Source organism: Antedon mediterranea, chromosome 3 (genome assembly GCF_964355755.1).
Source record: "Antedon mediterranea chromosome 3, ecAntMedi1.1, whole genome shotgun sequence".
Lineage (NCBI taxonomy): Eukaryota > Metazoa > Echinodermata > Crinoidea > Comatulida > Antedonidae > Antedon > Antedon mediterranea.
In genome coordinates this window covers 3,735,216-3,761,543 of record NC_092672.1, presented here as the reverse complement: position 1 = coordinate 3,761,543, position 26,328 = coordinate 3,735,216, and the positions used below count along the sequence as shown (strand labels likewise).

The window sequence follows — 26,328 nt, the reverse complement described above, 5'->3', positions numbered from 1 at the left end:
CATTCCTTGTATTTCTTTAAAACATAGCATAGTTTATATATCGTTTTCTAAATATATTCTAAGGTGATCCCATTCATTTTCTTCTTCTTCAACATGTATACATAGAGGTATTTTAAAACTAGATTCAACTTGATAACTACAATGATGGGATTATGAGATTATGTTGGATTTATAATACTTGTTTTCTACTCATTTTCTTAAAAATTATAAACTTACTAATTTGATTGAATCCTTTGAACGTAGAAGATAAAATATACTCTGTAAATGAAACTGAAGTTCTCCAATTACTATTAAAAAAAAAAAAACAACAAAGTTAATCAAATAATTCTATACAGTCAATAAGAGCAACATACGAAAAATAAACAACTATTCTAGGTCTAAAAAATAGAGGGCTCACTTCAAATTATTCATGATCCGGGAATGAGTCAATAGGATGTTCAAACGAAAAGACAACAAAGATTTTAAACAATGAATTATTGGGACAGTCTAAGGGTATTCATAAATATAATACATAATGATATAGCATTTTTTTTTTTTCCTTTGGTTGGTAGAGATGTGTAGTGTAAAAACTATGTACTCATTCAACAACATAATTATTATATCATAATGTACAATTATAATAATATCGAACATTTATAAAGCGCTCTTTACCGGAGTCTTACAGCGCAACATGAAAAGAATTTAACTATTGAAATAAATGTATTTGGGAATTCCACTACCATATTTGGGCACATCACACTTTTTTTGTCAAACTAGTTTGATAGTGTAGACCATAGAGATATAATATCTCTATGTGTAGACAGAGTCATTTGAATTCCTTGAACCAGAGTTCAACAAATACTGAACAGGATATAGTATAGGAAAAAAGTCAAAAAAATAAACATTGCTATCTGAATGCTTTTGTGCTTTGTTTTCAAAATGTACATAGTAACCATTTGAAGGACTGTCTATACACCTCTGTTTGTCTAGACGTGGCTTAATAATAGTATTATGTTTTTCCATACAGTAGTACTGACTACAATGGGCTTACGTTCATATACAGACTGTATATGAACGTAAGCCCATTGTAGCTTATCCCACGTAGAATCTGTATCTATCTTGAGCGCGTCTGCTCTGTGTTGTGTTAAGGAATAACATAAGATTCTATATTTTTATTACCGTTACTACTTGTCTGTGTAAATTTGCCTTTAGGTTCCATTAAGGTCATGGTTATTAAAAGATAACATGGCAGTAAGGAAGAAATGAGAAACAGAAAGAAAAAGAGGGATAGAAAAAAAGAAAGAAAGGCATTTTACAAATTTATCATGAACCATCAAAATTTGTTACAATTTGGAAAGGAGACCCACGATCATTGACCTGGTATGGTAACAAACATTTTTAAAAGCTTTATGTGGAACTTATTTCACAAACACTGGTGTTTGAGATTCATTTTTGATATGAAAAGAGGCAATCTAACATAAATTGATTCTTTATGGCGTTATAAACTGTGGTAAAATATATCGTCATTATTGTTTCGATTTTTGACCAGATGTTCATTACATCCCTTGAACTCTATATGTGCTATTGTTCTTGGTTAAATTTCTTTTAAGCACCTTCCTTAAAAGGTATCATTAGAATCAGAATGTATCTTATGACAGTGTTATTATATAGTAATAGTGTAATATTAAAAGTAGTTTATATAAAATGTGCAGGTCATATTACCTTAAAATGCCATATTGCATTGAGTATTCACCCAGGCTTTAAATGGTAATAACATTTTGAATTTAAATAAGAGATGGATTGGGGGATAGAGTGCACACTTTGTCCTTGAAAACCAACACCCTTTCTTATTGAAATCATTTATTAAATCCTACCAAGGATAATGTACATAATGAGCAAAACACCAGTTGGGATGGTAGTCACTTTACCTAGACAAACCGGTAGCAAAACTATAAACTCGAAAAGTAACAAATTCATTCACACCTTCTCCAAACATGGTCGAAAACATAAAAAACCCTCAAGTGGGTGCATCACCACAAACCACCAAAAATATAATATCTTTTCAGAACCCTGGATATGCCACAGAATATTTGTGGAAATCATGTTAAAATGTTAAATGTATTATTCTGGTCCTCCAGTTGAACTGGAAACTGAGGAAAATTCGCTAGAGTATTATCAAATGGTCTCAATGTAAAAAAAAACCATTACGTTCCATCCACACTATAAAACTTTATGTGACAAAAAAATGTGCTGTACCCATATACTGTATGGAAAAGATGATATCATATCACTACCATATATGGGTATATCACTACCATATTTGGGCGCATAACACTTTTTTGTCAATCTAGTTTGATAGTTTAGACAGAGCTACACGCCCGTATTCTTAAACCGGACTTTAGTCGTAGTTCGAAGTTCGACTTGGAAAAGTCGTAGTTCGAGCTATTACTTCAAATTCGATTAAAAAACGAAGTAGTCGAAGTTTGCAGTTCGACTTAATGATGTCGAGCTTTTAGTCGAGTTGCACACGTCTGGGTAACAAAGGCTATACATTGGCCAATGACAAGAGAGTATTGAGGAGCAGACGAAATTTTGCGCATTGATATTACTTTCCATTTCTTACAACACTTTTTACGCATCAGGACTATATACACGAAAAATAATTTTAATCGTTAATTATTAGAACAATATCAGTATTAATTTAACAGTGAAGTATATTTGATTAACAGCAAATAAAATCTTAAAAATATATTTAGGAACCATGGCGGTACGGTAACTTTTATATTTTCTAGGCCCCCAACAAACTATGATCGCCACGAACCACGCACTTCATAGCGTGACAAGAAAGCGCTAGGCCCCCTAAACATTGCCGCATCTCCCATTGTTGCTATGGCGTGACGTAGCTCAAGTCGGACTTGCGCGAAGAAAATAATGTAATTTGTATACAGTTGTAAATAAAGATGATTTTCATTATTATAATGTATATTTAATTAAGCTAATATAAATATAGATATTTCATTCTTCAATATCTGGCCAATATAACAACTCAATGACTGTTACGTTTTTTATAAACATCGTTTAAAAACCATTTAGTCGACCATTTAGTCTTCCCCCTCCAGGACTAAAAAAATCGATCAAAATCCGTCTCGATTTAGTCGAGGTTGGCCTGATTTAGTCGGTGATTTAGTTGAAGTTCGGTTTATGAATTAAAATGACGTCATTTTTTTAGTTTTAGCTCGAACTACGACTAAAGTCCGGTTTAAGAATACGGGCGTTAGATTGCCTTCATCACAGTATATTACATTTATTGAGAATCCAGAATTAAAGGAGTCATACAGGATACCTACCTGGATGTTTAGTGATATGTCTTACAGGTATTTCACTACTATGTGAAAGAACTAGCGCTGCTCCTTTAACGGCAAAGAAGCTTTCATTAACACTGTAGAAATATAATTAGTGGATAACAACAATCAATTAAGAAATTCAACAAATATTATTGTGTGTTTTAGTGATCACAGAATTTATAAAAATATTACCACAGCACAACTGATTGATCGCTGTGACCTTGAGTCATCTTGATCGCACGCCCGAGCACATTGATAATCAGTTTTTGGGAGAAAAAACTTGCGGTCGATATATAAAAATATACATTTTAAAATCTATTTTTTAATAATTTTATGGTCATTATAAACAGTATTAATATAATGCAGCAGAAACATATTTTGATTTTACATTTGTCATACCGTAAAACCTCGAAAAGAAGCCCATGGGCTTCTTCTTTTTTTAGTGCTCTTGGATGGGCTTCTTTTCGAGATGGGCTTCTTTTCGAGAGTACTTTTGCAAACTGTAGAGGGGGGCTTCTTTTCGAAATGAATGCTGTAAATTTTGTGAATTTCTACTACAATAATGTGACTTTTGAGACATTTTTTCAACCATGAAATTATGTTTAATATACCAATTAAAAAACACTATAAAAAGCAAAAAAACAGTCCTATGATTCACCGTCAAATACAAAAATTTCGTCATCATCTCAATACAGTATGAGTAGTCTGTCTCGAAATGAAGCCCATACTGTCTTGAAAAGAAGCCTGAGGTTTAAGCCCCTGGGTTTCTTTCCGAGGTTTTACTGTATATTTATGGAAACATACAATTAACAGGATCAGCTCAAAGAACAATACAGTGCTATTTAGTACACTAACAATAACATGTCATTATTTAAACCCAGACCCTATAAAGGTTATTATTGACAAAAAACATTGAGGCGATTTTATCTGGAAATAAATTGATAATTAGATTACTGTACCTGATTTTCTTGATTCTTTTCTCATTATCTACCTCATCTTCATTATCCTGTAATGATAAGATTTATTTCATTTATATCATAAAAATTAAAATAATTTATAAGGAAATGTAGGACCTGCCATCTGCATAAATTCTGTTCTGATTTGAACCAAAAATATGTGTACATTTTAATTGTAATTCTACTGAACCATAGGATTAGGAAGTAAATTTGGTGAAAATAAATTTTACTGTTGCCACTGTACAGTAGTGCAGGTTACTACTATACTTACAAAAGAAAACAAAATTATTATTTTTTTATTATAATCTGTATACTTTAAGATATTGGTTTTTTTTTATACAATTTTTGTTGTTGAATATGCCATTTTAATGTAACACGATAGTTATTCACTTTGACCAAAAATGAGAATCTTAAAAAAACAAAAAAATTCTTTACCTAAAAAAATGTAATTTAAAGCAAAAAAATAGTCCAATTGGCTACTACTAGCCAAAGAGTTTTTGGTTGAATTTAACCATTTATTTTGTCATTTTAGTGGATTATTATTTTTTGTCATTTAAAAAAATTAAAACTACAAAATGGCCCATTTAAGGTCTTTTATTAATCTTCATGTTAATTTGTTTGGGGGAGAGGCGTGTAGGGGGAAATACATCTTTAATGATGACAAAATGTATTCATAAAAAATACTACATCCTATCTTAGATTATTATGAATAAAGCTTGCAAAATACATATCTCCGTTCTTGACTCTTGTTAATGTTATTTCTTATGTACGCAAAAAACGTTATCTCAGTAATATTGCAAAATTAAATTGCAATTTCACAACTGTAGTTTTATAGTTAATTAAATATATCGAAGACCTGTAGTAATGATGTTCATAATGCATTACATATTATTATTATTTATGATACAATCTTGAAGCAAATGTACAATCAGATATATCACACAGAAACGCATTATGTAAATTACATGTTATGCTAGACAAAGCCAGTACTGTACAGTTTAGTATTGATATTAATGTTTTCTTTGTAATCTCTGGAGATACTTATCTACCATTTTATTGTTGTTTAATTCTTGGTATCTTTCTACTTTATCATTAAAAAACATTATAATCAGAAAAAAAATATCTATTAGTCATTCATTATAGATAAGTAGATATGCGAAGCAGACACGGATTGAGGTCAACATGAGGTCAATGATGTAGCGCAGGTAAATGAAAAGGTGAACATGTAATTTCATGTTGTACAACTGATTCAGTGACTATTCTATATTGCTTATACAGTACTATAGTGAAATTCACTTCAAAATGTGTTAAAAAATATAATTTCTTAGAAGAATTCTATCATGTTGTTAATGTTTAGTTATGTTCATACTAAAAACCATTAAAATTATTTTTAATAAATGACAGGAAACCAAATAAACGTATATTTCGGGCCAACAAAATTATTAATTATTATTAACAGAATTATCAACAACATTAATGTTCAGAGCTACTGTATAGTTTATGGGTGTGGTCACTAATAAGAGGGTGGGGTTAATTACGCAATTGGGGATATTCATATACTGTAGTTATAAATTCTACCAGGGAAAAGTTAAATTACATTGTAATTAATTGTAATTTAACTCTTCTCTGGTTCTACTGTAGTTTATTCTCTCCTTTTTAGGCGATATAAATGTCTAACAATAAACATGAAGTCTAGTTAATAAACATATTTAATAGTAAATATCAATAAATAAACTGAATACAAAAGGTATTATTTTCATTGTTATTATTACTGTACTACAAATAAATTTAAAAAAATGTTTACGAGTACAGTATAGTGACCAAACAAAGAACACAGTATGAAAGTAGGTCTGCAAAGAATCCTGTTGACTTATTGAGGAAATGTTACTGTAATTACAGTACCTGCACTTTCTTGATAACTAGCTACAGGTGAAAAAAACCACACCCTCTTTATTTTAATGAGTACTGTGTACCTGTTGAACTAAACCTTTGTTCACACTGGACTGGTTTAAAAAATGTTAAATCTAAGTCATTGTTTGCAATAAGAGTGAATAACTTTATTCAAACTAAACATGGCCAATCATTATTTTTCATTATGGTATTGGACTTTATTTTATAGCATGGTTTAGTTTTACGAAGACCGCGGTACTGTAAGTTCAGTTCTAATGAGCATACAGTGGTCAGTAAAGTCAACTGTTGGGGCTTGGTATATTTAACCCCAAAAGGGAATCTTAACTATTGTTTTAAATTTAGCTAGTGAGTGTTTTAATTTGACCAAATTAAGTCCAGTGCTCTCCAGGCTTAACACCAGTCTTTTATAGTAATTTCCAACCTAAGTAAATTCCTTAAAAACCAGGTCCTCTCTAAATTGAAACCACCCAACATAAAGCGGCCCTTTGTACCAACGAATGAATAACTTACTATTCTACAGTAATTCATAAAAAATAGTTAAAACCCCCTGAAATATGGCTGGTAGCAACTCCATATAAAGCATACTATTTGTTGACAAAAAGGAAAAGCTTTCAAATAAAAATAATACCATAGTTCACTTGGTATGTGGATAAGGAAATAGGTACATGTACTGTATAATGTTTGGCACAATATAATTTTTCTTTCTCAAATCATTTATAAACTGTCAATTTATTGGTATAATACCATTAGATACATTCTCAGGTGTTTCTAAACCTCTGTCTACACTATCAAAAAACTTTATGTGACAACAAAATGTGATGTGCCCATATATAGACACGATGTCATATCACTACCATATTTGGACATATCACTACCATATTTGGGTACATCACACTTTTTTTGTCAAACTAGTTTGATATTGTAGACAGAGCTTTTGGTTTCTTGGTTCTTTTTAAAGTAAAATACTCTACATTACAAACAGAAACAAACAATCCAATGCCCACTAATGAAAATTACAGAATTAGCCATTTACTACTGTGTACATGCAGTATCATTGAAAACCAACATGAAAAAGCGATCATTCCGGTATTGATTGCATAAGAAGGTCATCAATCAACAAAAACGAAAGGTAATTTGTTTCATTGTCTATACTCATCATTTCCTAGATTGTTTGACATTGAATTATTGTATGTTCAATTATAGAGCCTGTTTCTATTCTATTCTACATACAAATAAAAATAGATTAAAAAAATGTAATTTTTATAATCGACTGTTGTTCCCCCAAAAAACAATTAAAAACAGTGAGTGGTGATTATTAACAAATTATCCAAAATGAATTATGCTCAGGCGGTCATGATGCTACTGTACAAATCGCACAATGTTAACATAAACAAAAATGTAATACGCTCAGACGGTCAAACATTCAAGATGCTACAGGTCAACAACGGTCAATCAAATAACCGTTTATTGCATTATTATAACATGATTGGATATTTATCTGGTTTATTGTGGCTTGTGGAGAGGCTCTGAGGGGATAGTTCATGGATTATACTATTTGTGGAGAGGGATGTTGGAAAGGGCTTTTGTCAGTTTATTCAGGTAAACTAGGCACAAAATAGACTTATTCACACAGTAATCCGTTTTTTTTTCCCTAGCAGAAACAAGCCCATAGATTGTTTGACATTGAATTGTTGCTGTTCCATTATTGATAAAATACAATTCAACCAGGGAAGAGTTAGAACTCTTCCCTGATTGAACCATGTTTATCTTTTCAAAGCACTTACTGTATGAGACCTTGGAAAAGCCTATGCTTGTAATAAAATCAATCAATTTAAACTGTTTCGTAGCACGATTTAGATCATAATAATAACAATGTGTTCATTGTTTGTGATATTTAGAATAGGACATCAAAAAACACAAAATGAAATTCTTTGCTTTGACATATACTGTAACTCTATCTAGAATAATCAGTAGCAAATTAAATTGTAAAAAATTAAAAAGAGTTGAAATTTAACCTTTGTTCTATCTTTGTTCTAGCTACAGTATATAACTACTATCTTTACCAGGGATCTATTGATTGAAATTTATATTTATACTGGGTAACCTCTTCAGTCAAAGACTGGTCTCCCAGAGGGCCCAGTTGGTGATCAGTGGCTGTGATGTACTAATACACCGGGGTAACCCCCTACTCGTCTCGAAAGATGTACTAGGTTCTTTAAAGTGCACACGAGCTAGATATGTACACTGGACCTACGGTTTATAGTCCTTATCCGAGAAGACTCGTTCTACCATCAGAACCATGGAGCGAGTGAGCCTCGAACCCTTGCCGATGTTATGGCTACGTAATTACGGTTCCACTGTCTTAACCGCTCGGCCACTCACTCACTCAATCTGTTGTCTATGATAGTGTTGAGAAACAAACCAACTATCCACTGGGCACATGCCTCCTCTCAGCACACCACATCCTCCTCTCAGGACATCCCACCTTCCTCTTAGGACACCACACCCTTCTCTCTGGACACCCCACCCTCCTCTCAGCACACCCCACCCTTCTCTCAGCACATTAGAACATCATAAGTATGTTCTTTACCGACATTTAGCAAACAGTTTTCAGGATGTATGGCGAAGTATTGTTTTTTTAATAGTAATGTACGTGTACTTATTAAACGTTCACCATTTAAATATAGTTTTAAACAACACAGCTACTATATCTACCTGTATAGTGCTGTATGTAGGATTAGTCCTCAACAACAGGTACTAACAGTAGCTAAAAACAGAATCACAACACAGGTGTCTTACTAAGTTCATTGTGTTAAATATATCGAGCATGGCATTAATAAGCACATATCTATTGACAACACCCAATATAGCGAGTAGTGTTGGTTTTAACGGTTTAACCCCTTGTAACAGACCAAAATAGACAGAGTACAGCACATACAGTTACTGTACAATCAGTAAATTTGTACTGCAACAAAGAAAGTATTTCTTTTTATGTATTTTGCATATTTATATTGTATGATGAGACAAGCTGTATTGCTTCTTATGTGGGCCTCAGTTAAATAGTAAAATAACTGAATAAATGTGTATTAATATGAACTAACTACACCTTTTCCTTTCAATTTCATTTTTACGCTGTACAATTTCAATTTACAGTATACATTTATATATCACCATTTATCTCTGACTGGATATGAATAAGAACCGTCATGTAAACATTAATGTCATATTCATCTACCGTAGGTCATGACTTGGATTCACTAGGATTATAGAGAAATGAATAAATTCAAAACTAATAGGAAAAACAGTTTCTTGCTAAATAAGAATCACATATCATTATAATTGTTGTTCTGTGAATATCATATTCATATAGAACCGAAAATATAACGCATGCATCGGATATTATAGTCGAAACTAGGATGGGGATCAGTACAATTAATCTCACACTGAGATATACAAGCCTACCCTGGGATATACATAAATAGTACACCCTGGAATACAGTATAAGCCCAAGTAGAAGAATTAAACTGCTTTATGGCAATTATTGTAGGCCTACTGTTTACATCATAATGTATTATTTAAAGACCCATTTCCTACAATTTATGACTTTTTGTAGAAATAATGCATTTTACTTTAAAAACATTAAACCAGGTCATTCCTTGTCTTAAATGTACGTTTTATGGTAAATTATGATAAAAAGAGAGAAACAATGCACTCCTAAGGAGCTTGCGGTGAATGTACTCTCGTGGGCGGTCTTTAGGCCTAGCCTACAGTAGCTAGGCTTAGTTTTGTAGGCCTAGTTGGTAAACATCGATAACATAGACTAGCTATAGGCCTAACTTGACGTTGTATAGTTGCTGCATTAATTGTCTTTCTGTTTTTGCCAGACTTGATACAAATTAGGGGAAACCCAGTATTTTTGCTGAAATGTTAGGAGTCTTTCATTTATTTTGGCCTCATGATTGATCGAAAAGTGAAGAAAAACAGAAATATCAATCCGTGCGCAATGCATGTTGGCATTTAAAGCGGGCCGCTAAAATTATCAGAATCGACTTATTTTTCACATTTTTAACCGTTTAAAGACGAGTAAAGTTATCTCAATAGGACTATATAGTATTTATTTTTACATCAAATGTACAGTAGTTTGTGACCTTAAAAAATAGATCTAAAAAATGTAGGGAAAGGGTCTTTAAATATGAAATCTACTGTTGTATAGTACTGTACAGTTATATACTGTACATCTTCCTTGTGATGTTCATGACCTTTAATGTACACTACAGTGCAGGTAATTAAGACCAAACACAGACTGTACTGTGTAGAATTAAAAAGTACCATCAACAATGCATAACGTTAAAACGTGTAAATAAAATCTACTGTTCCTTTAGACAGTAAATCTAACACTAATTACACTTCCTTGTTCACGACTACAAACAGGATCGAACCCGGATTATATAATTAAAAACAAGTTTCTGACCCTTGTGTTTACATAGATTGAATAGTTATTCATTTTATATAAATAGCCATCGATCTCTAGATTTCTTAAATCATAGAGTACTGTGACCAAAAAAAGATCGAACCATGACTTCATTGTATAACAAGCAAGTGTCTGAAAACACCAAGCTAATGTGCCAATGCAATTATAACAGTCTTTGGTGAGTTGAAAGTACATTTTCAAAGGTTAGTTTATAAATGTTATTTAACTAGAAGCTTCCTTGTGCTATGACCTTAAAAATAGGATATTGTAAAAACCACATAAGGGAAGGGCTCCTTTGGATTAAAAGAAATATTAAGTAAAATTATTTATATTATTGTATTATCTAAGTTATGGAAGGGCTTGGAATTGACAGAAAACTTATTATTTTAGGGCCTGTTTCTATTGAGCAGAAAATATGGTTTTGAATACTGTTCTTTTCAAGAACGGTTTTTTCTTGCCAGCATAAATGGATCTCCACAAAAAAGAACCAATCTTAAAACGGTTTTAAAAACCCCAATTAATTCTGGTCTTGATCGCAAACAACCGTTAGTATACAGTATGAATGCTAAAAATGTATTATGGTGAATTGTGGTATCTGAAAAGAAATTTACCACCACAAATTGATTTTACAGAAGGCAAAAAAAAAGCAATTTTCTGATAGATTAAAATCCCTGGGAATGAAACTTTAATACTCCACTGGGTCAGTATTATTTTACAATCAACAATATATCATTTTGAATTTAAAATATTAAGGCAACTAGTTGACTAGTTGGTAATTTAAATCAAGTCAAGTTTTCCTGTATAAAGGTGAACTAGAGGTTAAATGCACCAATTACAGCATGTCATACTGTACATTATGCAAAATAGTGGCTCTAACAAATCAAATTATGTTACATTAATTAATACAGTTATGTGTTAACCACTTGGTTTGCACCGTGAACAAGTTGAATAAGTTACAAACAAAATTAGCTAAATAATGCAAGGAGATACCAAAAATGTATACACGTTTAAGATAGAGGAGTTGGTACAATGTACAATTCTGATTCACCTGTTTGAATATAAATAATAAAAAAGACACCAAGTATTCCCACCCCCAAATTGTTCAATTTACAAATAACCTTTTGTACTGTGAGGCACGTTTTTGGAGGATTGAGGGTGAGGTATTGGGCATGTTGGGGATGGGGGTTCGCAGTCGGTTAAGGGGGATTCGCCCAAGGCATAAAAACCCCGCTATCTACGGGCCTAAATGTCACTGATGGGATATGATTGATCTGTGATCTTATCTCTGATTATGTACTCTAAGGCATGCCCTTTTAAAAAAAGTCTTATTAATTAACTTTATTTTATATAATTTTTTATTTCATGCTGTATACAACAACATATAAATAACAAAATTGTTATGTGAGAAACAATAAAAATAAATAAAATGCCAATAATATTAATTAACTAATTATTAATTTAAAATATGTTTTGAATATTATTATCTATAATTCTAAAACATATTTTAAAGTATATTTGAAAAAAATTTATTGAAAATGGGAAAACATTCAAAACTATTTGGTGAAACAAGTTACTGTAACTGTGCTAATTAGGCCAGGTAGCTATTTAGGTTTAACTTTTTTTAAAAATACAAATTAAAATCTAGAACCATGATATAAATTAATCGCCGTGGTTAGGATTCCGGCACCAAAACTCAACTGCCCAGCGTTAGGGAATCCGACACGCTATTGCGCATGCCCAGAGCGAGGTAATCGGCGACTCCATACAACAACGATGGATCATTTAATAGCTGCGCCACGGCGAACTAGCCTAGGTGCCTACTAAATAATACTAGTAGGCCTACCAGCTAGATGTGACCAGTGGGCCTATTTATTTCGTAATTAAAAAAGTGGTTGCTTCATTCATATATAAACTTCATATAATTACATGACTAGTTTTATGATTTTTCAAGTACAAAATAAAAGATTTCATATAACGCATTTACTGTACATAACATGCAATCGTATACAAGTTGATTTAATTGTTGACAGCAGCCGACGCGCGGATGTGAAAAAAATCAGAACTGTTTTTCTTCGGGAAGTCAGGGTCGCAACGCTACGCTATTCACTTCTTTCGTACATTTCTTAAAATATGCAAGCGTTATGACACTAGGGCAGGCCTGTGTTTTTCTCCCGTTCCGAACTTCATACTTCCTCTGTCTAATAAAATTACAGCATTACGATTCTTAGATAGATACGGATTCTTATCAATATCATAATAATTATTTTAACGCGTGGAGTAGTCGTATTTTAATTATAAATTCATGTATGGCCTAGGACAAGTTTCATCCATCGCTCGCTTGCCCGACGACTAACTAGGCTAGTTAACACTCCGACTCTCGGTGTGCGGTCTGTGGCACTAGTGCAAGCTATAATTACTTCGCTCTAGGCATGCGCAATAACGTGTCGGATTCCCTAACGGTGGGCAGTTGAGTTCCGGTGCCGGAATCCTAACCACGGCGCATATGCGTAAATTAATTGTACAATGTAAATAAATAAAATGTCAATGATTTTGTTGGGGTCTCTAGGGCTATCGTTATTTAATATTGGTTTAATATACCAAACCAAACTATCTATGTATGATCAAAAATTATCACCATGTATAGGGCCTAGTTGATGTAATGACAGTTTTGTATGCTGTCATTTTTTATAATTTCGTTTATAAAGATTTTGCTTTTAATTTATTTTAAGATTGATTTTAATTTAAATCGTTTTCAGTAAAGAAGAAATTGATTGATAAATTAACATAGGCATGATTTTTTTTCTTCTTAAATAAACATTAGTTATACATACATTATTTTTATCAGGTGTTTATCAAATACTACACACTTCGATGCGCCATTCACCCTTTCAAAGTTTACTCACCCTACGCCCTCCTATCGTCTGCATAATTTCCCGGTTTGCGTTGCCCCGACCGGACAGGTAAAATCAAAAGGCCTAGGCCTAGCCTAGGCCTAGCACAAACGTCAAACTATTTACTTACCGAGACGGATATTGTTGAACTGTTACTTGAATTTGTAGGTGAACGTTGAACTGTTACTAACGACATATTTATATGCAATTTTTGATATTTTTTTCTCAAATAAAATCCTTTATAAACATACAAACTCCTCACACACTCTCCGCCCAGACAATTCTTTCGCTAAAAGTTGGAGAATCCGGAAGTGTTGTTGATTTTTGGCAGGTCAACTTCAAATATGGGTGTAGGAAAGTGCCAAAATAATATACATACAAAAGAGACACAAACGTCCATCAATCCTCCTATTTCCTAGGCTAGTTTCCATATTATCTTCTTAATTTTTACTGACGCGCTTTAATGAAAGTCGTAATTGAGCGTTGAATAGCAAGTGGAAAACACAAGGAATGATGTGATCAAATTTATAAAAAAACATATTTTATCGGCGTCCCATAATCAACAGAAAGACTGAAAGAGGTCAAAAAGAGTTCATACACATGCGCACTTGTATAATTGTACCTTGGCAACTGAACACAAAACACACTTACCACCACCGTTCCACAACCAAATACGACTACAAAAATGAAGTTAAAACTCTCTTTGAAAGGTTAGATAGGCCTCTAAAATTTTGTTTAACATTTCATAATTTTATGTACATTAAGAATGTCTCATTTACTTAGTAATTAGTTGAACATGTTTTAGAGAGAAAGAGAGGTGAGGTTTGGTTGTTGCCTAGCCTAGCTTCAGCAGCAGCATGCAGAGAGAGAGAGAGAGAGGAGCAGCGTGGCTGGGGTGTCAGATAGCTAGGCCTAGTTCTATCATACTCAGCCTTTTATTTTATAGCTTTAATTAAAAATTATAATATAATATTCATGGTGATAATTTGTTATACTTGTTTGTCATTTATTTATATAGGAACATTTTGATGGTGAGATATTATTTATTAATTATAATTACCGTAGCCACAGTACAGTATATAAATGGCTAGTGTTGAGACTATGATGAGCAGTGGGAGTCCAACTGTTGGTGCAAGACCGACTCAAGGTTCAAGACCATCAAGTAGAGTTGGTTTCATAGTGGAAGCAAGACCACATTCACGACAGGGATCACAAGGAAGCAACACCAGTGATGGCTTTCATCCAAGACCACCCTCAAGCCCAAGAAGAAGTGATCGTGGCAGTCCATCTGAAAGACCACCGTCGGTCAAATTGTTACGCTCAAAAACCGAAATGTCAGAACATTTTTCACCAATTGTAAAGTCTGCTGTTCGTAGATGGAAACGCTTTCATGAAAATAGAGTGCTTGAACGATTCAAAGTTCGCAAACTTGCAAAGAACGAGCATATCAAAACAGTTAAAGAGGAGAAGCTTCGACTAGCTCGCAAAATCCCAATTGATGTTCTCGCTCTTGAGTGGATGAACACGCATGAAGTTACTGTAGAAACTAGGGCATTTCTTTTGGATAAATTGCTTCCAACTTTAATATTGGGTGTAGAAAAACTGTTGACAGAAGTTGAAAAAAGAGGTTTAGCAGAAACAATCGAACCCAATCCAAATTTTAATCCTATAAATTATTTGGCACAGTATTTAATGAGAAATAACCCACGATACAGCAACTTTCCTGAAGCATCGCCGTACATCCGTGGTTTAAAAGATGTAACCGACGAACTAAAAGAACATGTATTTTCTTTTGAAGACAACAGGTTGGTGAAATCAATTTGTATTGGGAATAAATATGTTAACTCTAATAACTAACTTCAGATTAGAGTTAGTAATTTAATATTTAAAGATGCAGTGTCCCCCCAAAAACATGAAAAATTAAGATTAATTAAATCAGACTTTCAATAGGCTATTTTGCAGTTTTAATAAAATTATTCACTTCCATTAAAAATAACAGAAAAAAATAATGTTTCACTTATAAAATGACTATTTTTTGCTTTAAATTACATTTTTTTTAAGGTAAATAAATAGTGGATAACTATTATGTGACATTAAAATGGCATATTCAACAACAACAACATTTTAAAGAATTTTTTTTTTCTGGGAGAGACATCTTTAAACTTTGTAATTTATGAAATAAAAATATTTTGAAATAGATTAAAAGTAACACATGATTTTATTATGGTAATTAATATTTATGCATTGATTTTGATAATTATATAATAAAAAGAAAAACAAATTGAGCTGTTATATTTTTAAAAGGTTGGCTAGAGCTAAGGCAGAGGCACGCAGACAGCGTGAAGAGCAAGAGAAAGTTATTCAGCAGAAGCAGATAGAGAAGAGGCTTCGTTCTGCCAATATCAAAGACAATTTCAAGGAGTGGTTAAGGAACTCAGAAGGCAAATTGATGTTGAGGCTACTACAATCCTCACTCTATTCTTTTATTGAGAGTTTTCAAGAAATATCTGATGAAGAAGGTAACTTTAGCGAGTGATTATCAGAGTTGGAACAAGTGGTTTTTACAGTCGGACAACCACATTTGTATCCTCTTTTACAATGACAATTTTAGAAATTTAGAAAATTAAAACTAAAAGCACAGTAAACCATGTGTCAACACATTTAACCATGTGCTTTATTGGAATATAAAGGTTCTTCTTATTAATCACATTAAACCAAGTGTATTTAGTTGTTAATATCAAATACCAATAGATTACCATACATAATTACAAATAAATAAAATGGAGATAAAAGTAAAATAGTTTTGTTTAAATTTTAGCAACAAAATTCACAATGGATATCAAACCAGTTGAAGATCCGGAGAAGACTGTGACAGCAGAGGAGTTTGCAGAGGTAAAGATATATATTATTATTATATATATAATCTGTAATTTTCTCTTTAAGTTAGTAGTATGTAGTAGTGCAGAAATTAAGTACAAATCATAATTTCTGACGATGTCAATGTTATTTTATATTTATATATTAATATATTGTATATATCCTTTTATAGATTTAGCTGTTTAGTTTTTTTAGGTCTTCAACCTTGTACAAGCTTTTAGCTTTTTGTTGTTGATCCTTTTCATCTTTTATGCATTTTTATCTTTGACATGTTTTAAAATTTTTATGTTTTTTTTTTATGAATAAAATGAATGAAATGAAAAATGAAATGAAAAAGTGCTTTTATAATGTATCATTGGAAATGTATTGATTAAGTGGATCATGTATGTATGAATGTATAAAGAATAGAGATACCTTTCCCAGTTAGCATCGTGGACCTTTTCTGCAGCTGCAATGTGTTTTACAAAATCTGAATTTCCACATAACTGGAACATATTGACACCTTGAATTCTCTTATCCACAGTTTGTAAAAGGATACGCCAATGATATGCCAGCAGAGATCTTCGGCAAGTTCATGAAACACATGTCACAGTGTGCTAATGCATTTTGCAAGTCAAACGAAAAAGAACACCATAGGTCTCTTCTGACTGACCTCTTTAGGAAGTGTGACCACACAGATCTTGGTATTCTTGACCGGCATAGGGTGCTTGCATTGTTGGCGGCGTTTTGGGACAATGCTGCTTGGCCTATCAGACGAGTTTTAAGGAATCCAAGAAAGTGTAAGTAGTTTGGAATTGATTACTTAAACACTACTCAATTTCAATCCAGAAGCTCAACAATCTCATAAAATGTACAACAATCAATGTTGTAATGATATGTTTGTATACTTTCATATGACTTTTATTTGCACTTCAGGGCCTGTTATTGAGATAGATGAGATGGAGGATGATGTTGAAAGTGTTACCACAGAGGGATCTCTGCCAGGATCATTGTCCAATGTAGAAGGCCGTGTGCTTAGCGTATCTGGCAAAGAGATTCCTAACCAAACACATGATGCCGAAGAAGACAAAATGGAAGAGAGTAAACCACCGGAGACAGACTCGTTAGAGCAACACTCTGAGATAGAAACTGGGGAAAAGACAAAGATCAAGGAAGATGAGAAAGAGGTTAATCAAGAGGAAGCCAAACCTGATGAAAGTCATGACCAAATGTCTGAAGAACCTGCAAAGGAAGATAAAGGTGAAAAGGAAAGCCCTGTAGAGGAAAATGGTGAATTAAAAGAAGCCAAACCTGATAAAAGTCATGACCAAATGTCTGAAGAACCTGCAAAAGAAGATAAAGGTGAAAAGGAAAGCCCTGTAGAGGAAAATGGTGAATTAAAAGAAGCCAAACCTGATGAAAGTCGTGACCAAATGTCTGAAGAACCTGCAAAAGAAGATAAAGGTGAAAAGGAAAGCCCTGTAGAGGAAAGTAGTGAATTAAAAGAAGCCAAACCTGATGAAAGTCGTGACCAAATGTCTGAAGAACCTGCAAAAGAAGATAAAGGTGAAAAGGAAAGCCCTGTAGAGGAAAATGGTGAATTAAAAGAAGCCAAACCTGATGAAAGTCGTGACCAAATGTCTGAAGAACCTGCAAAAGAAGATAAAGGTGAAAAGGAAAGCCCTGTAGAGGAATGTGGTGAATTAAAAGAAGCCAAACCTGATGAAAGTCGTGACCAAATGTCTGAAGAACCTGCAAAAGAAGATAAAGGTGAAAAGGAAAGCCCTGTAGAGAAAAGTGGTGAATTAAAGGAAGATACACCTGAGGCAAAGACACCCACTGGCAATGAAGAGACTAAGCAAGCTGATGAGAAAAATATAACACCAGAACCATCAAAAGAAATAGAAGAATCGAAAGGAGATGAAAACACACAAGTGAAGGCAACAGCAAGTCAGCAACAAGATGAATCGCAACAAGTTGATGAATCTGAGGAGGGAGAAGTATCGAAAGATAGAACAGTAGATGACAAACAAGGTTTGTTCCAGCTTTGGCATTTACTAAAGGCCAATTTACACACACAAGCAGTAACGGTAATAAAAACATAGAATCTATGTTACTCATTATGACCATTTACACACAACGTGGAAGGGTGGTCTTCGCTCAGGATAAGTACAGATTCTACGTGGGACAAGCTACGCGCTTTTCCGCTTACCGTTACCGCTCGTCTGTATAAATTGACCTTTAGTCTACTACTAATGGAAATTACAGTGCTTTGTACTGAAACAGGGATGGTTTTTACATGATATTTTTTCAATTTTAGAAACAGTTACTGCAGAAGGTTCTGCATTATTCAAGGAACCACACCCACCTACTGCGACCTCCATTGGCCAAGCCAGTGTCAGCTTCCGAGAAGATGTAGCCAGTCCTAAAAGTAAGAATGGGCCATTTAAATAAACTGAAATTGTATATATTATTTAGCATTTGTAAAGGTTTTCTAATTTTATATACATTATAATAAAGATGTAGACTTGCTCAAAGTCTGTAGTTATTTTGATTTTTGTCTGAAAATTACATGATGTGATCGGGACTCAAGTATTATACGTATGAAACGCCATATATGCCAAAATATTATCTTTATATCTTTTAATTAATATTAAGTTGAATCACAATCTATAATAGACTAATAAAGATGGTGAGGTTAGTCATCAGCAGGTTACGAATATTGCTATAAAATCTTGCACATTTTTTTCCCCCTATTTTTAAAATTGCAGATCAACCTTATCCTCGTTCTGATGGCCGGAGTGTCTCTGTGACGACCAGCGCATTTGATGAGAGCACACTGAATCCTTCACAGTTTGCTCAGCTTATTCTAGTGTTCTTGGGAGATGACTTACCTGATGGTACCATAAAGGAATTGATTACTTATATTAGAGAAGGATACATAGAAACAGAAGAAGAGAAATTCAAACGTATGCAACAGGTAAAGAAAACTTAAATATATTAGAAATTATCCCAAAATTATAGGAAAAGAAGCTCATTTTCACATATTGTACTGTTTGTATGATATGATTAAAGTTGAAAGGAATACTAATCTATTTGTTGATTTTAACACTCTTTGTTACGTTGCTTCCAGGCACGCAAACAAGTTCAAACTGCCAAGCGACGTCAAATGATGAACCAACTGTTTGATCGTTGGGACAACGATGGTTCAGGATACTTAGATCTGGAGGAGCTTCTTATTGTACTTGCAAAGTTTAAAGAAAATATGGAGTCAAAGGTCGTAAAAAAAGGTTTGCATTAAATGCTATTATTTTTATCCCATAAAGGGGCCTAGCTAAAAATACTGCTACTGATTATTAAAACGTTAACATTTTGTTTCAATATTTTTCCTGATAAACGGTTTTGTTAATTGATCTACGTTTGGTTGACATGATCTTTGATATGATTTATTTTGATATCTCCACAGCTTTAAAAACATTAAATAAAGAAGAAGGTGACTTAAGGCTAAACAAGGCAGAGTTCCAAGCTTACATCAAGGCTGTGTGTGACCACCTTCCAGGAGGAGATGACAACTTTGACCCATTGATTGAATTTCTTATGACCAGTGTAGAGGTATTGACACCATAACTTTTTAAGCTAAAGCTTAGTTTGACAAAAAAAAGTGTGATGTGGCCAAATATGGTTGGTATGGTTATATGACATCATCATGTCCATGTTGTATGTTTGTTAAATTTATTTTACAGAGATCTTACGAAGAAAGAATCAGAGGTCAAGCTAGAAAGAAGTGGCTGGCACAAATTGTTCAATCCGCTCAAACCAGTGGAGCAAGTCTTGATCCCGTTTTTAAGGCTGTCTTTAATGCTTTATATAAGGTAAAGCTCTGTCTACACTATCAAATCGTCTCCAAAGATTTACTAGAGTGCAAATGAGCAATTTTTGTACACCTACGGTTTATAGTCCTTTTCGAGAAGACTTGTTCTACCACCAGAACCATAAACGAGTGAGGCTTGAATCTTTGCCGATATTATGGCCACTCACTCACAAGTTATTATTTATTATTATTTTGATTTTCCTTTCTTAGGACGCTGAGCAGCATGGTAGAGGAAAGCGCATCAGTGCCAACGTGGCATTGCTTGAGCACAATGACATGGCACCTCACCGAGGCCCGACACTGTTACGCTACGTTGCGGCAACCCCAGATGATGCTCACTTCATGCTTGGCAAATTGCTATACAGGGACATGAGAGGAATCAGGTAAACATATATTTATCCATGTACAGGGGCGGATCCAGCAATATAGATTAGGGAGGCTAAATATTTCATAAATGATAAAAATGATCTGTCAGGTTGCAGAAAAATAAAAATAGTCATTATTTTATTTTCAAAAGTTAATTTTAGGGGGCTAAAACCTGTTTATCCCCCGCCTAAATCCGCGCCAGAGGTATACATAAGATATAGAAGAATCTATAGCCACACTAACCTTTGAACTGAATTATATGTTTAGTCTAGCTGTCACATTTTTCAGAGACCTGCTATCAAGTTTTGGATTACTATATTAGATATATTGATAGCATCGGCAGATCTAGGATTAGGGGAGTGCAAGCATATAATATTTATAGTCTGTCAATAAAAGGGGAGCGCACATGCCTAGCATTACTGCCCTTCAATAGTTTGTTGAATTATGGCTTATAAAACATTTAGTTTAGATAATCTATTAATTATTTCTGTGATTATTGTAGTTTTTCATCTGTTGATACCGGTAAGCCACTCCATGTTCCAAGGGTCCAGAATCATGGTAACATCATGTTCTTCAATAATGATAGAACCGAAGAGGTTGGTATTTCAAATATTCATGACACTAAAATACATACATAAACATCTTTTTTGTATGATACTCTAAATGAGGATCATGAAATTTGGTGGCAATTTCAGTGGTGGAGTACACAAACACAAACTCATTCTTTGTACAAATATATTAGTGTACAGTAGTAAAGATTTCTAATTATACCACTTTTCTGTGACAAACTGCCTGGAAATATAGCTAGCTACTCTTGATTCCAAATAGAGACCAACACTACTTGGAGGATATGGTTTCCATTTTTAACTTCTGTTATTTTTTATATACTCTTCCTACATGCAATCAGAATAAGAAGCTCTCTATTGATAACTATGATCCTAGTAAAGTAAGTTTCACATTGATGTAGGCTGGTGTGAAGAAGCTGAGCATGTGTGAACTACCAACTAACTTTAATTGGGTGGTTTTACTACATACCTATCCCATCATCCTAATGGTGCATACCCTCCTTACAAAATGTATCTATATTACATATGGAGTAGTACAAATATAAAGCTTGGTTTCCACTAGGACGCAACGCAAGGAAGTAACGCAATACCAAGTGATTTGACCAATCCTGAACGATGAATTATTCGAACAGTCGCATTTGATTTGTCAACTCGCTTGCGTTGCGTCTACATCCTTGAGATATGTCCTAGTGGGAACCAAGCTTTAGTGGTTAAACTAAATGTATGAGTTAATACAATGGTAGAGCTACATCGGTCTGTAACTGTGTAGGCTATGAAAAAATTACCAGCTGTGTTTTTGCAATTCACTGCATTGGAGTTACTCACCAGCTAAGTTGTTGATATTAGTTTGCACTAATCAGATAGTCCTATTTAATGTGTGTATTTTCTCAAAGTAATATTCACTTAAGTGTGTTTGCTGTGCATCCTTTGTTTTATCACCTGAAGTGTATTTTACTACGTTTAAGGTGTTGGCCATAGTGTTGTAACATATTGCCCCTCATTTTCTTCACAGGAAATTGTCCTTAATAAAGGTGTCCCCTAAATAGAGGTGTCTCAAATGAAGGATTCCACTGTATATAAATTGCAAAATAAGGATATTTCTTTCTTCTTAAACTATCTATACTTTCTTTTTCTGACCAGGATCGACAGGGCTCGTTTATTGTTATTCCATTGAAGGATCAAATGCGACGTGTGTTTGGAACTTTAGGAATTGACACACTGAATGACCCGCAAGAAAAAAGCATATTTATCACACATGAGATCAGCTTCTTTCAGGTAAATCATTCATTCATTTGAAAAAATCTACCCACAACAAAAAATGTAACTTTGTGGAATGCCATACATTTGAGAGCCCATGTTACATATTCAGTGGCGTAACGGCTATGAGTGCTCACTGGCTAAACCCAGGGGCCCCGGAGCTTATGGGGGCCCATGAGCAGTGCCAAGAGGAAAAAAACCCCACTGTTTGACTGATTGTAGTTTTCTGTTTATTTACAGGGGGTCAGCAAAGCTTTCAGCACAGCCTACCATTACATTGACATTCGACGAAAAACTCTCCGCATTGCAGAGAGCGCCATCTCATGGATTCACCGACGTAGCCCTCATGTTATGCAGGTGGATGTATTCATTGTAGAGCCTGACGAAAAGGTATGACTACTCTAGCTTGACATCTAGGAATAATAACAGTATCTATACTAATACTAATATTATCATAAGCTTTAAATTCATGTATATTTAACCTACAATATGTACTCTCTATTCTTTTTGCACATTAACATTTTGTAATGCTGGTGCTAATATTATATATACTGTACACATTTAAATTTTAGTTTCCTTTTATTAAGTTCAAAGGCATGTTCATGAATTGTTAAACTGAATAGCATATAATATTATATTACAATATTATAATATATATAATATTTTTATATATTATTAGCCACCACAATCCTGTATAGAGCCTCTTTAATAATTGCGCTTCTGTTTTGTAAATAATTTTGTGCCCATTGATTTTTAACGTGTTTTTTATGTAGTTTATAACAACAAAATGTATTGATAATGGCAATTTCTAAACTTTGAGGAAAAAGTTTTGATTTTCGAAATTATTACATTTTTATGAACATGGCTTAGAGTTTTATAAATCTATATTCATATTTTAACCTTACTTATTTGCATACAATTGTATTTTCACATTTTGCTTTTTAATTTCATATAGTTTTTTTCTTTCATATTAACACCCTGTTTCTATTGTATGGTGTAATTTAGAGAATAAAACTAACATTGTTCTTGTTGCGCACACTGTAGGAATTTAGTAAAAATCAACGTCACATATCAACGAAAACACGCAAACAAATGATGTTCTTCACGGGTAATGCATCTAGTCAGAAGAAGGTTAGATAGGTTTTAAAAAATGATTATGTTTGATAAAGTACCTTGACCGTACGTAAGTGGTTTAGTTCATTGGTCAGTGAGGGGAGATGGCCGATAGAGGCTTCGGTCAAGAAGCCTACTAGTCCCTGTCATGATATTGAAATCTGAAAAAGAAGTACAACATTACGTTAATTAAAAATGTCTTTAAAAATAACAATAAATAACATGCAATATTTTTTGTTAATAATTTATTTTCTCCAAAAATTGTACACAAATTTAAACAATAATTTTTTCGCATTTTAAAAACAAATAACAAAGAAAATATGTTAAACAATAACAATTTATTAATTCATTTGTGCATGTTCTTCTAACATTCAATTGTGTATGTGCTTTTTTTTCTTTTACTGTATATTTATTACACACATACTTACTTTTCATTGCATGCTATTATAGCCTATATATGCCATACTCAATGTCTTTTTTATGACTTTAACACTATTATTATACTATGGAGCTAATTTGATATTTACTTGTATTATATTTATCATGTGTTATAGTATTCTTTTGTTTAATTGCACTTTCTATAATTTTAGTATTACATGAATTAATTTAATTTCGATAATATTTTTATCATATTAAATAGAGTATATTTAATTTCAATTGACCTATTTCTTATGTATTGCTATTGTTTTTGTGAGTTTAAATATTTAAAATCTCAAAAACAATTTTTATTTTATTTGAATTTAGCTGGAAGATTTTGTTCTTCGTAAAATGCTTACAACAGATCGGCATGGAAACACAACTACACATGATAACCCGCAGAAGTTGGAACGAAAAGAGAACCTCTTCAGGTATGTTGAAAAAAAAAAATGTGTACATATTATTATAGATGATAACCACCATTAAAGGTGCAGGTATAATCCCCAAGCTTGACCTAAGGTCAGATTTAGGAAGGTGGGCTTATTCCTGAGTCAGTAGGCCTGCAATTTATATCATTTTTTTTTCAAATCTTACCTGTTATAGAGATTACCTGTATAAGTGTATCGACAACTCGGAAACCATTGCTGCTGATGCGTACGGAGTCCGACACACAGCTTTTCCACTACGTGACCCTGATGGTCGAGCTGTTGCTATCGTGGACATCAGTATTGGCGAATTACGTGAGCTTCCAAATCACGAAAACAAAGAAGTTCAAAGGATGTTGAAACTTCTACAAACAGCACACAAAGAGGTGTCACAGGAATCTGCCGGGGGAGACAAGACTATCGTGTTAGGTTAGATCATTTTCTTCTGTATGCTTAAAGCTCTGTCTACACTATCAAACTATTTTGACAAAAAAAGTGTGACGTGCCCAAATATGGTAATGATAGACTCAAACTTCGTAGTGATATGACATCATTATGTCCATATATGGGCACATCACATTTTTTTGTCACATCATTTTTGATAGTGTGGACAGAGCTTTAAACAGTTTAGAAATACAGTAATAACAGATTTTTGAGAGACATTGATCCTGTTTCTTCTGCAAATCAACAGAGGCTGAAAAAGACAGTGAGCAGAACCGCATAGATATTATGTTTGATCGTATCATGTTGATGGACTTAAGGGAGAACGTAGGCAAACTGAACGCAAGGGCATTTGCTGAGCTGAAGAGCTACAAGGAACCACCGAAAGTAATCCATGATATTGTGTTATCAGTATTGACATTGTTTTTCCAAGAGAAATCGGAATCGGGTGAATTGGAACAGTGGAATAACTGTAAACAGTTAATCAGCAGTGACCTTATTAATAAGATTGGCGAGTTTGACCCTACAGCCTCGGACGCGGTCAACTCTGTTCAGAAGATTGCAGGCACACTTAAAGGTTAGACAATTTTGTTTGTTTTTTTGCGCTATCCACTAGTTCTTTTGTTCCATCCACCAGTTCTTTTGTGGTGGAAATGATTCAATACCAAGTAGTATGTGAATGTGAATCAAAATATCAATTGATGATTTCAGAACCAATGTAATATTGCTGTTATATCCAGTGATAGTGCTTTTGACCGTCCTCAGCACTCCGCTTCTATTCTGCTGTTTGCTTTCTTGTTTATTTTGGTCAAAGTTTTGCTAAAAGGAATAAAATTAAAATAATTTAACCTACTGTCACCATTTCCTTCTGTAGATGTTCCTCATGGTGCAGTTGCCAAGCATGGTTCTCTTCCAGCTCAGCATCTTTACAACTGGGCATTTGTATGTCTTTCACTGCTGGAGCACAGTAAGAAAATGAACGATAAACGCCCTGGAGTGACGCAAGCAATTGCTGCAACTCCGCAGTCAGATGTTATCACAGAAGCCTCTTAAAGAGTTATTGTATATGTGCATTTTTGTTATGCGATTTTGAACCAAACCTGAATTAATTATGTACAGAGTGAAATAATTAAAAACAAACAAAAAATTGAATTTATCTTGGGTTTTTCTATGGTTTATGTTGCACTATTTGATCTACTGGATTCTCCCAATGACATAATCCTAATGACATCATAACCCAGTCTACATACCAGACAGATGTAAAGGTCAGTCAACTGACCCGGTTCTGTGATTGATCACAAAGAAGTAATATAACAAATGGTATTCAAACCTCACAGTAGTGTCTAGTAGAACACATTAATGTTGTATCGGTGCTTCTATCTCAGATCCTGAATTTGGAAAACCTTAGTACCAAAACATTGCTAAATACAGTCAGAGATGTGGCTATACTGCCTGTAATTTTGC

General features: G+C 33.6%; 2 protein-coding genes across 7 annotated transcripts in view; one reads left to right on the top strand and one right to left on the bottom strand.

Moving 5' to 3' along the window:
- The window catches only part of LOC140044572 (protein phosphatase Slingshot homolog 1-like), a 71,926-nt gene extending 58,068 nt beyond the window's left edge, over nucleotides 1–13,858 (bottom strand). For all 5 annotated transcript variants that reach the window (XM_072089139.1, XM_072089141.1, XM_072089140.1 and 2 more), the window contains exons 1-4: nucleotides 13,683–13,858; nucleotides 4,283–4,329; nucleotides 3,327–3,418; nucleotides 217–287 (exon numbers count right to left, since the gene is read on the bottom strand). In XM_072089139.1, coding sequence (XP_071945240.1) covers nucleotides 217–287; nucleotides 3,327–3,418; nucleotides 4,283–4,329; nucleotides 13,683–13,748 — 276 coding nt within the window. In that variant the 5' untranslated portion in view covers nucleotides 13,749–13,858. The remainder of the gene's footprint in view (nucleotides 1–216; nucleotides 288–3,326; nucleotides 3,419–4,282; nucleotides 4,330–13,682) is intronic.
- Nucleotides 13,859–14,171: 313 nt separating this feature from the next.
- LOC140044569 (EF-hand calcium-binding domain-containing protein 5-like) lies at nucleotides 14,172–26,016 on the top strand. 2 transcript variants are annotated; one of them, XM_072089136.1, is made up of 20 exons: nucleotides 14,172–14,262; nucleotides 14,571–15,357; nucleotides 15,857–16,071; nucleotides 16,371–16,444; nucleotides 16,953–17,208; nucleotides 17,345–18,442; nucleotides 18,729–18,839; nucleotides 19,180–19,388; nucleotides 19,542–19,698; nucleotides 19,875–20,020; nucleotides 20,152–20,280; nucleotides 20,490–20,662; nucleotides 21,148–21,241; nucleotides 22,352–22,486; nucleotides 22,709–22,858; nucleotides 23,513–23,599; nucleotides 24,326–24,429; nucleotides 24,602–24,852; nucleotides 25,115–25,441; nucleotides 25,739–26,016. In XM_072089136.1, exons 2-20 carry the CDS (start codon nucleotides 14,636–14,638, stop codon nucleotides 25,915–25,917), a joined length of 4,617 nt encoding a protein of 1,538 aa, XP_071945237.1. In that variant the 5' UTR covers nucleotides 14,172–14,262; nucleotides 14,571–14,635; the 3' UTR covers nucleotides 25,918–26,016. The 2 variants fall into 2 exon arrangements, with proteins under 2 accessions (XP_071945237.1, XP_071945238.1); XM_072089137.1 differs by lacking the exon at nucleotides 23,513–23,599.
- Nucleotides 26,017–26,328: the final 312 nt, after the last annotated feature.

What these genes read in the sequence shown, in the direction of transcription:
- LOC140044569 (XM_072089136.1), top strand. Translation starts at nt 14,636, where the DNA reads ATGGCTAGTGTTGAGACTATGATGAGCAGTGGGAGTCCAACTGTTGGT. An exon ending in TTGTAGAGCCTGACGAAAAG is followed by an intron (nt 22,859 to 23,512) that starts GTATGACTACTC and finishes CGCACACTGTAG; the next exon opens with GAATTTAGTAAAAATCAACG. An exon ending in AGACAAGACTATCGTGTTAG is followed by an intron (nt 24,853 to 25,114) that starts GTTAGATCATTT and finishes GCAAATCAACAG; the next exon opens with AGGCTGAAAAAGACAGTGAG.